The 13,201-nt window shown below is 41.0% G+C and overlaps 1 protein-coding gene across 1 annotated transcript in view; it reads right to left on the bottom strand.

The window, feature by feature from the left end:
- Nucleotides 1-7,266: 7,266 nt before the first annotated feature.
- LOC104954561 (potassium voltage-gated channel subfamily H member 5-like) overlaps nt 7,267-13,201 on the bottom strand; it is a 27,411-nt gene continuing 21,476 nt past the window's right edge. The window contains exon 3 of the mRNA XM_010781683.1: nt 7,267-8,349. Within this exon, the coding sequence (XP_010779985.1) occupies nt 7,267-8,349 (1,083 nt within the window). The remainder of the gene's footprint in view (nt 8,350-13,201) is intronic.

Here is a 13,201-nt window from a genome sequence, read left to right as displayed (position 1 = left end):
CTGTTAATAAGCACCTTCAAGATGAATTCTACTCAATGATTGTACCCAAACTATACAATCTTCCATTCAAGCTGGAATATTTTGGAGAAACTAAAGTACTCCTTATATTATGATTGACACCGAAAAAGAAACAAATCTGGAGAAAATGAGCCTCAAATGCACCTTCACTTCAACAGGCAGTGAAGGAAAAAGCATTTCAAACTTTCACTTCTCAGCAGCAGCAATTAAATATGTTTTCCAAGAAATCTGCCGGTACATCCCGAGCTGGCGGGTGTCAGTTTGGGCAAAAGTCTACTCTCCCCCCTCTCCATTGAGGACACTCTAATGGGGATAAGCGTCTCTCTGCACCAGAATGAGGCTCAGCTGTAACGTTTTACGGACAGCAGAGGCTTCATGCAGAGCTGCAGGTGGGCCGGGGGAGCTGCTGAAGACTCCTGACAGGATTATGTCTCCTCTGTGTTTCCTTCCCACGTTAATTCTCCTATCTGACTTTAATTGGCTGTGAAGATTCAAAGCCTCTCACACAACGAAACGCTCCCTGATGTCAGAGAAATGCCTGATTGGATTAGCTGGACAGATTAATGGATAAAATGGCAGACATGTAAATAGCTAACTGAAAATAAATTGGCTTTTGAATGCTGAAACAACCTAAACTAAATATGACTACACTTAAAGCATGTGCATATGTCTGAACTGACAAAGCACCTCAATGTGATCTGTGGTGTTAAACTAAAGATTATTTCATATTAGACTGATCCTCTTAAGAAGCAGCAGCAAGGAGCCTGTAATATCAATTCTGCTCACAGATAGAAAGGAATGAGGGGTATTTAGATGAAGGAGGAAGAGGAGACGAAGAACAATGGAAGTGTGTGATAGGTTGAGCTGCATGGACAGAGTGGAAATGAACAAGAGTTGAAGTCTCTGAAGTTTCCTGACAGAGGACTGAATGTGACCTGCAGAGAAAATCTTTTTGTTCAAGTTCAGAAATAAAAACGTCCATTTACTGTATTTCTATTTTTACCTTACCTGCAGCGCTGAATGTCTGGAGGATACGTCTGCACTCCTCTGACCGGAGTTTCATCCTTCAGCCGCAGATTCTGTAACACTTACAGTATGTTCATGCAAATAGTCTGTATACATCATGAACATTTCAGGGTTAATGGGTTTATTTATCATTTGCACTTTCATACATTTTCAATTAAAGAGCTTCTTTATTACATGTTCTTTGTATGAAATCAGAAAATGTAATAATGAATCAGTTAATTTGAATATGGTAAGCCCTCTGTGCTTAAAGGTGGGGTAGGTAATTTTGGAAGAACCAGCTCGAGTGCGCTAGAATTTGAAAATACACAACCGGAAAACATCTGCCACTTCCTTACAGAGCCCCTCCTCCAACACACACGAACGCGCACATGACCAATGAGGGCACGAGATAAGTTTGTGCACAGATGGAAGGCTGACAGGCAGGTAGGACATCCAGTTATTTTATTCTAAAGTGATTGGTCGTGCTTTTTACAGTACTACGACTTCCACAGATGACATGTTTTTATGGATTTTTTGTCAAAGCACTTAAGATATTCATTGCTATCAGGATGTTAAGAGCATTCCATGGAATATAACAAAAAGTGTATCTCAAGCCGGTTTCTCAAACTTACCCCACCTTTAAGCTTGAAAGAATATATTAGTGATGACAGAGTTTATTATTATCATTATTAGAATGGGTGCTAAGAAACTGGCTTTAGATTTAAAAATAGGATTTCAAGAAAATGCTAAAAGCAAACAGTTGATTTTATTTTACGTTCTGTATTGCAATCAACAATCAGTTGAACAGGTAAGCTAAAAATAAGTCCTGTAAAAAGTTCCCTTGAGAAAAGTGTTGAATAAACTACACGGTTATTTTGGAGGGTATTTATATTACTTTGTCCACCCTGTTTATATCAATAAGGACAGGATAAATATTAGAAACACGTCTTGGTAATACAACATAATTCAACAGCACTTGTGCATGTCCTCCAAAATGATCATAAAGTTATGGAACAAAACAAAAACAGAAGATTATAACCTTCCCAAAGAGGATTTATTGCAGAGCTTGTGTGCTGCATAACTATTAGCTAGCAGCACCTACTAAAATGTAACTTTCAGGAGCTTGGTTTGTCGAATTCTTTGTTGTGTTGTTTTTACTTACAGGCAGACACAGCTCGGCAGGACAGATGAAGGTTAGGAGTCGTCCTGCAGCCTCTTTGTGTTTCAGCTCCTACTGGCAGCCAATACAGATCAATGAAGGTCATTGATTATGTAATGCCCCTTTCACAGTGAAGAGGAAGATGCTTCTAAAAACAGAGCGAGGCAGACAAAGGCAGACAGGAAGAATGGAGAGTTTCCCAGACGGCTGTTTATTATTCGGACACTACAGTTTATGTGTGCAACTGTAAAACAATTCATAAGTCAGAGTGGGATTTCAGTGCTGCTCCCGACCGCCGCTTTAACAAAACAGTAGAAATAGAAAACATTCCAGTAGAAAAAAAAAAGAGAAGCTTTACCCAGAGGGCCCCGTCTGTTAAAATCATCCAAAGATTTAGGAGTGAATCTGAATTAAAAGATTGTGAAAGGATCCATCTATGTTCCAAAATATCAAAAAATAAAATATACTGTATATCACTATCCGGGAAATGACTGAGGAAGAGGATTTGGGCCAACCAAGATTTTCTTTTTAGACCTGAGCAAGTGTGTCCTTTTTTTTGTTCTGAGATTAAACTCAGAATCCTGACAAAAAATAAAGAATCAAATTATTTTCTGAAAAATCTGAGAACTAATATTTTTCTCGGAATTCTGAGATTTCAGAAAAAAATTAATTCAAATATCTTTTTTATATTGACTTGTTCTCAGAATACTGACTTCAATTTTAGTCAGATAAAAAAAAAGAAGCTATTAACATGTGGGCCTAATTCTCTTCCGAATGACTTGAAATACTTTTAGTGTCATATTCAATGCAATATGTGGAATTGGATAAAGCCAAAGGATGGTTTTAATAAATGAGGCCCCTCAGTCGAGCTCGCCAATCCTCAAAGAGCTGGATCTGTGGTGGCAGTCAGTAGGCATGACACCATCAGCATGCTGAGGAGAGGGTGATAAAAGAGAGGGAAAGGGACAGAGAGAAAGAGAGCGGAAGAAACTAAAAGATAGAGGAGGTTTTTGTCAGGAGGACCTCCTTCCAGTGTCAAGAAGGATAGTGTCAGAGAAAAGTCAAAAAAAGATACTTATTTCAAGAAACAAAGGGAGACATCAAAATAATCATCTTTGCTCCCAGTGAAAAGTCTGGGAGAGCAGAGAGGGGACAGTGGGGTGTACATTCAAGTGGCAAAGCCGAAAGATCCTGCGCTGAAGTGTGTTTGTGTGTGTGTGTGTGTGTGTGTGTGTGTGTGTGTGTGTGTGTGGGGCTCAGATTACAGGCCTTCATTCTCTCGTCAAATTAATAAAGAAGGAGATGAGCTTTCTGCTGCTGGTGTCTCCTCACAGAACCATAAAGTTTCAGGCGAGTTCGCTGACAGGGAAACTCTCACACTGCCTACGAGTCCCTGTCCTGCAGATCCATCCAATCATGCACTTTAACCGCTGAGGGAGCATCTCCTAAAATAGAATCAGTGTATTGCAATTCTAAAATAAGCTATTTATCCAATACTGTATTTCCCCCTGGGGCTCTGAACTTCTCATGTGCTCCATCTGTCACAGTATTAACACTTGAAGTAAGTATAGACTTTAACTCATTTGAATTTCAGTGGCATAAAAAGAAAATCGGTTTCACTGCACATGTTTAGATGGTTTAAGAACATATGTTTCAGGACATTATGTACAAGTTAGTAGTATACTTTGAATTATATTTGATTTTGTAAGCTGTCTGATCAAAAAGTAAAATATCTGAAAGCCAACTCAGTTTTTGTTCTTTCTTCAAAAGATTGTCCAGTCATTTCTATGTAATTCCTTCATCACTATGTGTGTCTTTTCAGTGGAATTAGGAGCCTGCAGTTTGCACCAGAATGTCAGGTCATGACAACCTCAGTCTTCTCAGAAACTCTATGAATACAGACCTGCTTGTACTCTTTGCAATCATCGTGAAAAACCTTCAACTGCTTCTCAGAAAACCAAATAAACTAACTTTTATATTTGATATGTGGTCTTTCTACACTGACTGATGTCAAATCAAGTTATCTCTTCAAGGCTTTTACAGAGAAATGACCAGCAGACAGAGAACCATATCAGATCGTACAGACTTAGCTTTACGTAATTAACAGTAAGGATGTCCATTTATTTGAGCTGGTTGTTAGCAATTTAGCATGATGGCGATCATTTAAAATACAAGTGAAGTTAAACAGAGTTTGGGGGTTTGTTTTGGAGCTGTCCTGTCAAAAACTTGAGTGTAGGAGGGAGGTGTCCAACTAACTGCCTTTCATAAAAAAAATTAAAAAACATTATATTCTACCAATCTTTTGGTGTGTCATGTTTGATTGTTGGATATAAAGAAAGATATCTCATCTACACACGGTAACACATCCTCCATCCCGCATACAGATATATCTATAATAATAAACGTAATACTGGCTTGCCTGTTGATATTATATACTATCGGACAATAAAGGTCCATATTCAGCCTGTAATAGAATAAACTGTTGCATAGCATTGCATGATATTCAATATAAGTGACATCTACGTGAGATAAAAGGATATGAAACCAACTGGTATGTGATGCTCAACACAGGTACAGTAATAGCCATCATTGAAAGACTCTAATACATTTCTGCATTTATAGTGGGGGGCCAGATTGTCTGAAACTGCTGCTGACGTGTCTCTGAGCAAGGCACTTACCCCTGATTCTTGCAGGGGATCCGCTCAGTGGCCAACAGCAGAGAGAGCAGGGGAAACTCTGCGTGTGTGAAGCAGGATGGTACAGAAAACAGAAGCCATTAAACTGCTTATCTTATATTAGCTTTTTGTCCCATCTTGAAGTGAGGCAATTTTAGAATAGTAAATATTTTCCACATAGACGTGTCATCTACGGGAACATATATTTAGCGTAAAGCAAATATTTCCAAGCATACGTCGGCCTATAGACTTCCTGGATCAGCAATGTCAACATCCTGGCATGCAACCTTTCATGCAGGACATCACTGATGCTGTGAAACAATTTAAAGAGGGCAAATACATTCTGATATACCCGTCATTGTATCTTTAACATCTGAAGTCCTGACCACCTCAGTATTATACTGGTATATCATATCTACCAATCTCTTTTCCTATCATCCTGTGCTTGTTGAATTGGGGCATGTTGAGTACTCCGAGTATGGCACTAGACTGAAAGGTATGCAAAAATATATTTCTTCCTTAGATTTGTTATCTTTTAAAAAAATATATCACTTGCTAGCGGACCCTGTGACCTGGAGGTTTAACGTGCCAACCGAGAACAACTATATACTCAGTAGAAGTTTGATAAGGGAAAGTTTTTTTGCTTGTTATTCACCGTCTTCCTCTCATCGTTTTCAGTTTTTTCTACTGTTGACTGTCTAATACAGACAGACATCCAAATTCATCTATTAGTTTATCCTAGAGCCAATGACAAACAGGAATTAGCCACAACAAGGTCCGTTGGGCATTGACTAAAACCTCTAATTCACTGTTTTCTCCCTCCTGTCCATTCACTCACACTGTAGATAATGAAGCAGGAATGACATGAACCCGCTCATTATAAACAATTTGAACCTTACATGATGGCCACCATGCATCCGTGTTCTTCCTTATTCTTATTAAATATGATTTTGTGTGTGCGTGTGTGTGTGTGTGTGTGTGTGTGTGTGTGTGTGTGTGTGTGTGTGTGTGTGTCAAATGATGAGTGCTGATATAATGTAGTGTGAGGGAGGACAGCGTCTAAATCTCACAAGACCTGAAAAACCTTCTGAGAAAAACCGACTGATCTCCCTTTCTGTGAAGAAAGGCCTTTGGGGTTCACATCAAGAGATGCCACCACACTGTGTGCATGAAGAGTGTGTGTATATATATGTGTGTGTGTGTGGCTGTATATGTATAATTATGCACTCTGCAGCATAAAACTTCTCCTTTTGCATGCAGATTTAGAAAACTGATACCATAAAAAGTACAGTATTCCATTTCTTATTACTCGAGCTCTTTGCGGCGAAGCTGCTAATGGAATTCAGAGCGGGGCTTCAGAGCGGGGCTTCAGAGCGGGGCTTCAGAGCGGGGCTGCAGAGCGACGCTCGCTGGTTAAGACTGCCGTGTGTGGTGCAGGGGCTGAGGGATTACATGTCTCTGTGCTGTGAGTGATCTTTAATGTGAACTAAACTCTGGTTTATTTTCCCTAAGCCTTCATCGTCGACCAAACCTTACCCAAAGTGCATTCTGCCATCCCTGAATCATGCAGAGGAATGGACCAATAAAAGAGGAGGAAAGTCCTTCATTCACACACATGATAACTTAAGATATAATATTCTCTCAGCGTACTCGAGCGATGCATAGACACGAGGAGGATCCTAACAAAATATCCATTTAAGGGTTCACCCGACATCAAACTGAGGCCAACCACATTTTTGTAATCAAAAATAGAAAATCAGTTGCTATTATTATTATTATTATAAGAAGCAAATTTGATAATATAAAACATACCAGAAAATTCCACTTAAGTGTTGCTCATCATCACATGTGTGTTCTTAGGAGGGTTAGGCGAAAGCAGAATCATCTCACAGGCAAAGAAAAAAAAACAATCCCATTTCGATTCCTCTATTTATAAATAATCCATGCACAATCCCTCTGCCAGTAAACCCCTTTGTTACTCAATGTCTATAGTTCTACCTGTAAGCAACCCTGAATGTCCACATAGTAAATTACCAATGAAAAATATTCGTATGTACAGTGCAGCTCAATAAAATGTCTCTTTAAATTAGATTTGCATGCAGTCAACTGCATAATATACAGGCGTATAGTAAGTACGATCAGTAGTTGTTTCTTTTTGCAGGCCAGAATCCAGCTGGACATGCATTAAGAGGTATGTACAATCACAAAAACGGGACCCAGGTCAGTACGGAGAGAGGACTCTCATTCGACCCGGAGATAAAAGTTAGTGTGCAAATGTTAGAAACTTTAACCTCGGAGGATTACGACCAGTGGCGTAACTGATGCCCAAAAATGGATAAACGTGATCATAGTAGAACAATGTGCCATGTGATCAGTGTTGGCTCCGGTACACCACTGGGTGAGCCCCCTTCAGAGCCCCTCGTCCTTCTCTGAGTCCGGAGAAACAGGCCTAGAAACGGTGAAAATGTCCTGACGTTGTATTTTGGTTTTGGGTGTGTTGTGTGCCGACGGCCTCTCGGGGGTCGGTCTCTTCTTGTCCGACAGCAGTTTGATGATCTCGGCCACCTGACCCTCCAGAGCGCCCAGCCGGCCCCCCAGAATCTGGATGTCCCCCCGGAGCTCCAGCCGCGTCTCGTGCAGCGCCGCCTGCAGGGCCTGCTCCGGGATGGGGCAGAAAGGGTGAGGGGAACCCGCCCCCCCGGGCAGAGGGCTGTGGAGGAGGGGGGAGATGGCAGCGGGGGTCCGTGCCTCCCCCGCCCTGTCTATCCGCAGCTCACTTTTCGTAATACCGCTGTCGCATGAGTCTGTCTTTCGGAGCGGATTGTTGCTGGACACCCCGCCCTCCTCTACACCCCCGCCGCCTTCTGCCTCCTGACCTTTGCCCTCCTGAGAGAGCATCTCCACGGAAACAGCCTTGTTGTTAAGCCCCTCCTTCCTGGGCTCCACTGGCGCTGCGTTGCTTCTCAGACGCATCCACGCGCTGGCTTTCACCACGGGTTTGGTCAGCGCGGGGCTGGTGCTGACTTTCACCCTGACAGTCTGCTCCCCTGCAGCCCCCCCGGCACTGGGCTTCAGCTCCATGATGTCACAGTTGTTCTGCTTTATGGGGGGATCGCCGTACACCAGCGAGCTGTGCATGGGCGTGACCTGAGACACCGTCAGCACGCTGCTGCTGAGCAGAGCGCCGTTCTGCAGGGAGGAGGGGGGGCGCTGCAGGCTGAGCGGCAGGGAGTGCTGCAGGCTGGAGTGGCCCAGCTGCAGGCTGTGGGGGTGCAGGTGCTGCTGGTGCTGCTCCACCTGCAGCTGGTTCTTCTCCACGTCCAGCTGTGAGGTGGCCGTCGCCCCCTGGCTGCGCAGCTCCTTCTGCTGCTTGAACTTCTGGAACAGCTTCCGGACTGGGTGGTCCTGCGGGATGGTGAGCTGCACCTCGTTCTTCGCCCGCTGCCTCTCCTCTTCCTCCTTCTTAACGTCACTGATTTTGCGGAAAATTATCTGCAGGGGAAAGAACAACATGGCGCTTATCAGAAAACTTTCATATGAATACTATGAATAATAATTCTATCTCCCGCTTTCTACGCTCAGCATTGCACATTAATCATGGGAGATAAAGGATTTTCTCTAAAAGAGTGAGAGACAAATGAATATTTGTTATTATGAAAATCTGTCAGACTTTCTCTACTTGAGCACATTCACAGGAATTCCTTAGCAGTACACTCAGGTACTGTCTTCTGGAGATCCATGTTGAATTATCCATCAGCGCTCTCCACCCCCCCCTGTATTATTCAGCGCATCTGGCGCCACTCTCTCCTGGCTCCGCTTACACACTAATTACATTGGGAATGAATGGCTGTCAGGCAGGCACCCAGCCCTCCTATTGTTGATTCAAGTGTTATTCTTAGTTAAAATGACGAGGCTCCCAGTAACTGGGAAGCTGAATCAATCTTGGAATTACAGACAAAAGGCAGGGGAGTTTCACACCTTGCTGTCCATCGATAATCTACCAAACGACCACTTTACCTCCCAAACTCTGCTTTCATTTATCTCCACTTCCTGCTCATACAGCCACTGCTGCTGAGAGACCCTAAGCCAAGTAAAGTCTCCTCTCTGTAGTTTATCATCAAATCTCCGCGGCTGCCTGCAGGCATAACCGGTAACATAAACACTTTTAATTTAATTAACTATGACAAGTAGACTGTGGTTTGAGTCATTTAAAAGTTTTCACCAGTGGGTTTCTTTTTCCCGCTTGTCTGAGGAGAACAAAGAGTCTACTGTCTTTGTGTATAAATCAAAACAAGAATCTGTCACAAGTGAGCCGATGATGCTGATGTTACTCGATCAAATACAATGAACCTTCATTAACTAACCATCACTTTGAATTAACTTCAGCGACTTCATGGTATCATGGCAACAACAATCTCAACAGTCAAGTGAAGAGCACTCCAGTGTATCAAAAAACCGTAGAGAAACTCCCTCTGGAGGAACTATGGGATTTTAGATGGACCATAACCTATAGTATATAACACATTAGAGGAAAGGGAAAACCCCAAAAACAAATAGGGCCCCTTCAATTTCTTTTCACTAAAAAGCTAATTTATTATATGAAATGTACATTTTCTCGAAGAAGTTATCATTTGTTTGAAAAATGCATTTCAAACAATTCAAATCGTCTGATGTTTTAAATAGAAGTATAACAAGGAGATTTTAAAAAGGGTTTATAAGCATTAAAAGATGAAGTGGAAGCACCTAGAGTATTTTCTGTACTTGGAGTAGAAGCACTGAAGAAGAAATAATTGAAAATAAGCAGAAGCTCCACTGTAAGGGATAAAAGGTGTTTTAGGTGAGGTTTCACTGTAAGCACTGAATGGATTTGATGCTACTGGACTTGCAACTGTTTCACCTCTTGAACCTCACAAATACTATTTAGAACAGAGTATAGAAAAAGTACTGAATGACTGCAAAAACCCAGATTTATATTTCCAATTCGATAGATTCTCCCTTTCTACAATATTTGCACAAGGGTAGGGCAGCGGGTTGATCAGAGAAAGTGCTTGGAGAAAGAAATGTTGCTGCTTTCTCTCAATTGAAAATAAACTTTTCCTGATACATTAGACCAACTATATTTCACTCGGATCCATCCCTTTATAGACTTGGCGGCCAGTGGTTTTAAAAAAGTCATTAAAAAAAATGTTGGCATTGCAGTTATTGTTGACAGCGCGACGCGTCTTTAAGCTCCGCGCGATGAGAGCTTTGACCACGTGGCTCCTGGTTGAATGGCCTGACACATTTCTCACATTCAACCTAATTTCTTCTGACCCAATTATTCCATCCTTCTGCTCAACATATGGTCTCATTCACAGTCTGAAGTCCTGCGTGACACATTCACAGAATAACACAGAGTTATGACTAATGCTTCTGAATGGCTCTCTTTCTCGTCAGCGTCTGAGAAGTGAGGAGTCATAAGAGGCGGCGAGAGAGATAAATGGCTGCTAAAGATACACTCGGATGAACAGCTGTCATATTAACGTAGTATATGATTACTACAGAGATTATAAGGAGTTATATTAAATCAGCATCGCGTATTAAGGCCTTTCGAATTGAAAGTTTGAGGTGACATTATGCCTGCATTGATTAATCACATCATCAATTGTAAGAACTTCCTGATGACATAACGCAAAGTTAATTTAATATCTTTTTGAGCTGAATAGGTGATGTAATTAGGTTACACTATTGAACACTGGCATAAGTGGAAGTCCAGGCCTCATAGTAATCAGAAGGGTATTCATCTCCAGCAGTGAAACCACTTGAATTTGATTTCCTCCTGATTTTCAGAAACTGTTTAAATGCTGGCTAACAGCTAATGACCATTATTGACATCTTTTAAAATGGCACTCCATATTTTCAAGCTTTGCCCCTTGTGCTTGTTAAAGTTATTTATTTTGTAGGCTTTTCTACAATGTCAATAGATTGACATTGATAGCTTTGTATAATGTTGCTATGTCTGTGTCATCTTAAAATGGCTTGAAAAATTAGCAGTGGAAGCAGTGGATGTGTAACAGCTGCTTCCTGCCAGCTTGCCACCTGCGTCCTCCAAGTGTTTTTGAAATATAGCCAATGAAGAGCAAAGCACCGTTTTTGTGTGTGTTTGTGAAATTGACTCAAAACAAAAACAAAAACATAAAACTTGTGTTCGTCTAAAAAGTAGCAGACTACCAGGTTGTCCCAGATGGTAACAGGTTGGAAAACAGGAACATCAAATGTTTTTACCCAAAATTTGTGTTGTCTTTCCGTGAGTTTTATCTTTATTTTTCAGTTATATAGTACATCTTTAGTTGTGATCACCAGCTTTAAAGCAAAGAATATGTACTGCCGTTAGCAGATCACCCTCCCACGCTTCTTTCTTTGAGTTCAACACTGCAGAGGTTATCTGAGAGCCACAGTGCATTAAATCAGCGTGGTCCCTTTATAGTTAACCTCACACTCTCCTGAGAGTGCAGCAGTGTTCTCCGGTGAGATCCTAATGCAGATGTGAGGATGCACATGCTTATGGAGAAACATTAGCATGCAGAGCCTGGAGGGGATTGGCTCTGCCCCAAACAGAAGGACCACAAAAACATATCCAACAAAAACACCATCCTAGACCACCCTTTCGAAAAGAGCCAGTCAGACAAATGTGAGATTAAAACAACTACTTTAGGCTATAAGTGCTTCAATTTGTCCTGATTTAATCCTTGAAATGTGCTTATCCGAGACCAACAGCCTCCCCAAGTTATCACACACTATCAATAAATCAATCAAATTGAATTTATACTGCCCAATATTAGATATAACACATTTGTCTCAGGGGGCTTCACGGCGTGTACAGCATACACCACCCTCTTTCCTTATACCCCTTTTATCGTACAAGAAAAAACTCCCAAAGAAATCCCACAATTAATGGGGAACAATGTTAGAAGCCTCGGGGAGAGGTAAAGGAAAGGAATCCTCTTCCAGGACGCACAAGCGTGTTATAGATTATAAAACAAACCAAATGACAAAAAATGATACTGTGAACGTACTGTATAAGATGTCAACACCTCTCGTTTGCTCCGTTCACTATAGTTACCAGTGGCTGCCCAATGTTGCTTCAAGACAATGGTATTATATTATCATGTTGTCAACAGAAGCACACCTGTTAGCTCTCATTGCTCCTAAATGGGGGGAAAAGCTCCCCAATGATATCAGGACAGCAGATTATACGTCTTCCATCGCAGACTGAAGACTCCACTGCGCTTCAGCCATTCAAAACCAACAAAATACAGATGTAATTTATTGCTGATCTTGGATTTGTATATTCATGGTTAATATCATTTATTTGAAGTTGCTGAATATGTGAAATATGTTGTCTGTGTCCTCTGAAAACTGCATTACAAATCTTAATTTATTTCAACCAATTTGTTTCAATGATTATGCGAAGGGCGTCTGCTAGACGGATTTCGGCTGTAAGAGTAAACACTAAGGCTGCCGTCTTGCTCCCCAAAGACTTTTAATATATTTAAAAATAATATTTTTTGATCTAAGATTGTCAGCAAGAAGTATCCAGCTGACCCTAAAGTCTTGTACCAGAGTAAACATATCTCTTTATGTTTCCTTTACAGCTTCTCTCAAAGGATTTAAACCATAGTCATTTAAAAGGAGTAGGAATAAAAATGAATTGACATCAAATTAATGAGGTTTATAATTGGATTTGCCCAGGAACAACATCATATCAGGGACAAGAATACAGAAATCAGATGGGGGTTTTGACTCCAGACATCTAATTAAAAGGTGATTTACATTCAAATAAAACACTTTTTCTCTTGTTGTAAAGGATCCAGAGTCTTGAACATATTCCTGGATTTCTGTAATTGTGGCAAGATGTGATTTGGAATTACAAAAGAGAATGGTTTCCCTTCTGCTGAAACTGATGGTAAACCTGTATGGAGGTATTGTATTTGAAAATGTCGAAAGGGATTAGTTCCTTCCCCTACATGCAATTTGTCTTTCCAGTCAAATGGACCAGATTGTTGTTTTGTTTCTCTCTCTCGTCTTTTTTAAATTATAAAAGAAAACTTAAAGGGTTAAAGACCAAATTCAATTCCTGTGCTACAAACTATGACACTTGCGATATATACATTTAAAGGGGACCTATCATGCAAAATGCACTTTTGTACGTCTTTTATATAAGAATATGTGTCCCCGGTGTGTCAGGGAACTCACCAAGTGTCAGAAAACACAACCCTCTCTCTTTTCCTCCATACCCAAATCTCTAATAACAGGGCTGCAACGGATCTGATACAGACTGATACAGATTTGAAAATAGTGTGAT

This window comes from Notothenia coriiceps, unplaced genomic scaffold (assembly GCF_000735185.1).
Source record: "Notothenia coriiceps isolate Sejong01 unplaced genomic scaffold, NC01 NC01_scaffold00023523, whole genome shotgun sequence".
Classification (NCBI taxonomy): domain Eukaryota; kingdom Metazoa; phylum Chordata; class Actinopteri; order Perciformes; family Nototheniidae; genus Notothenia; species Notothenia coriiceps.
This window is presented reverse-complemented; position numbering and strand designations above follow the sequence as displayed.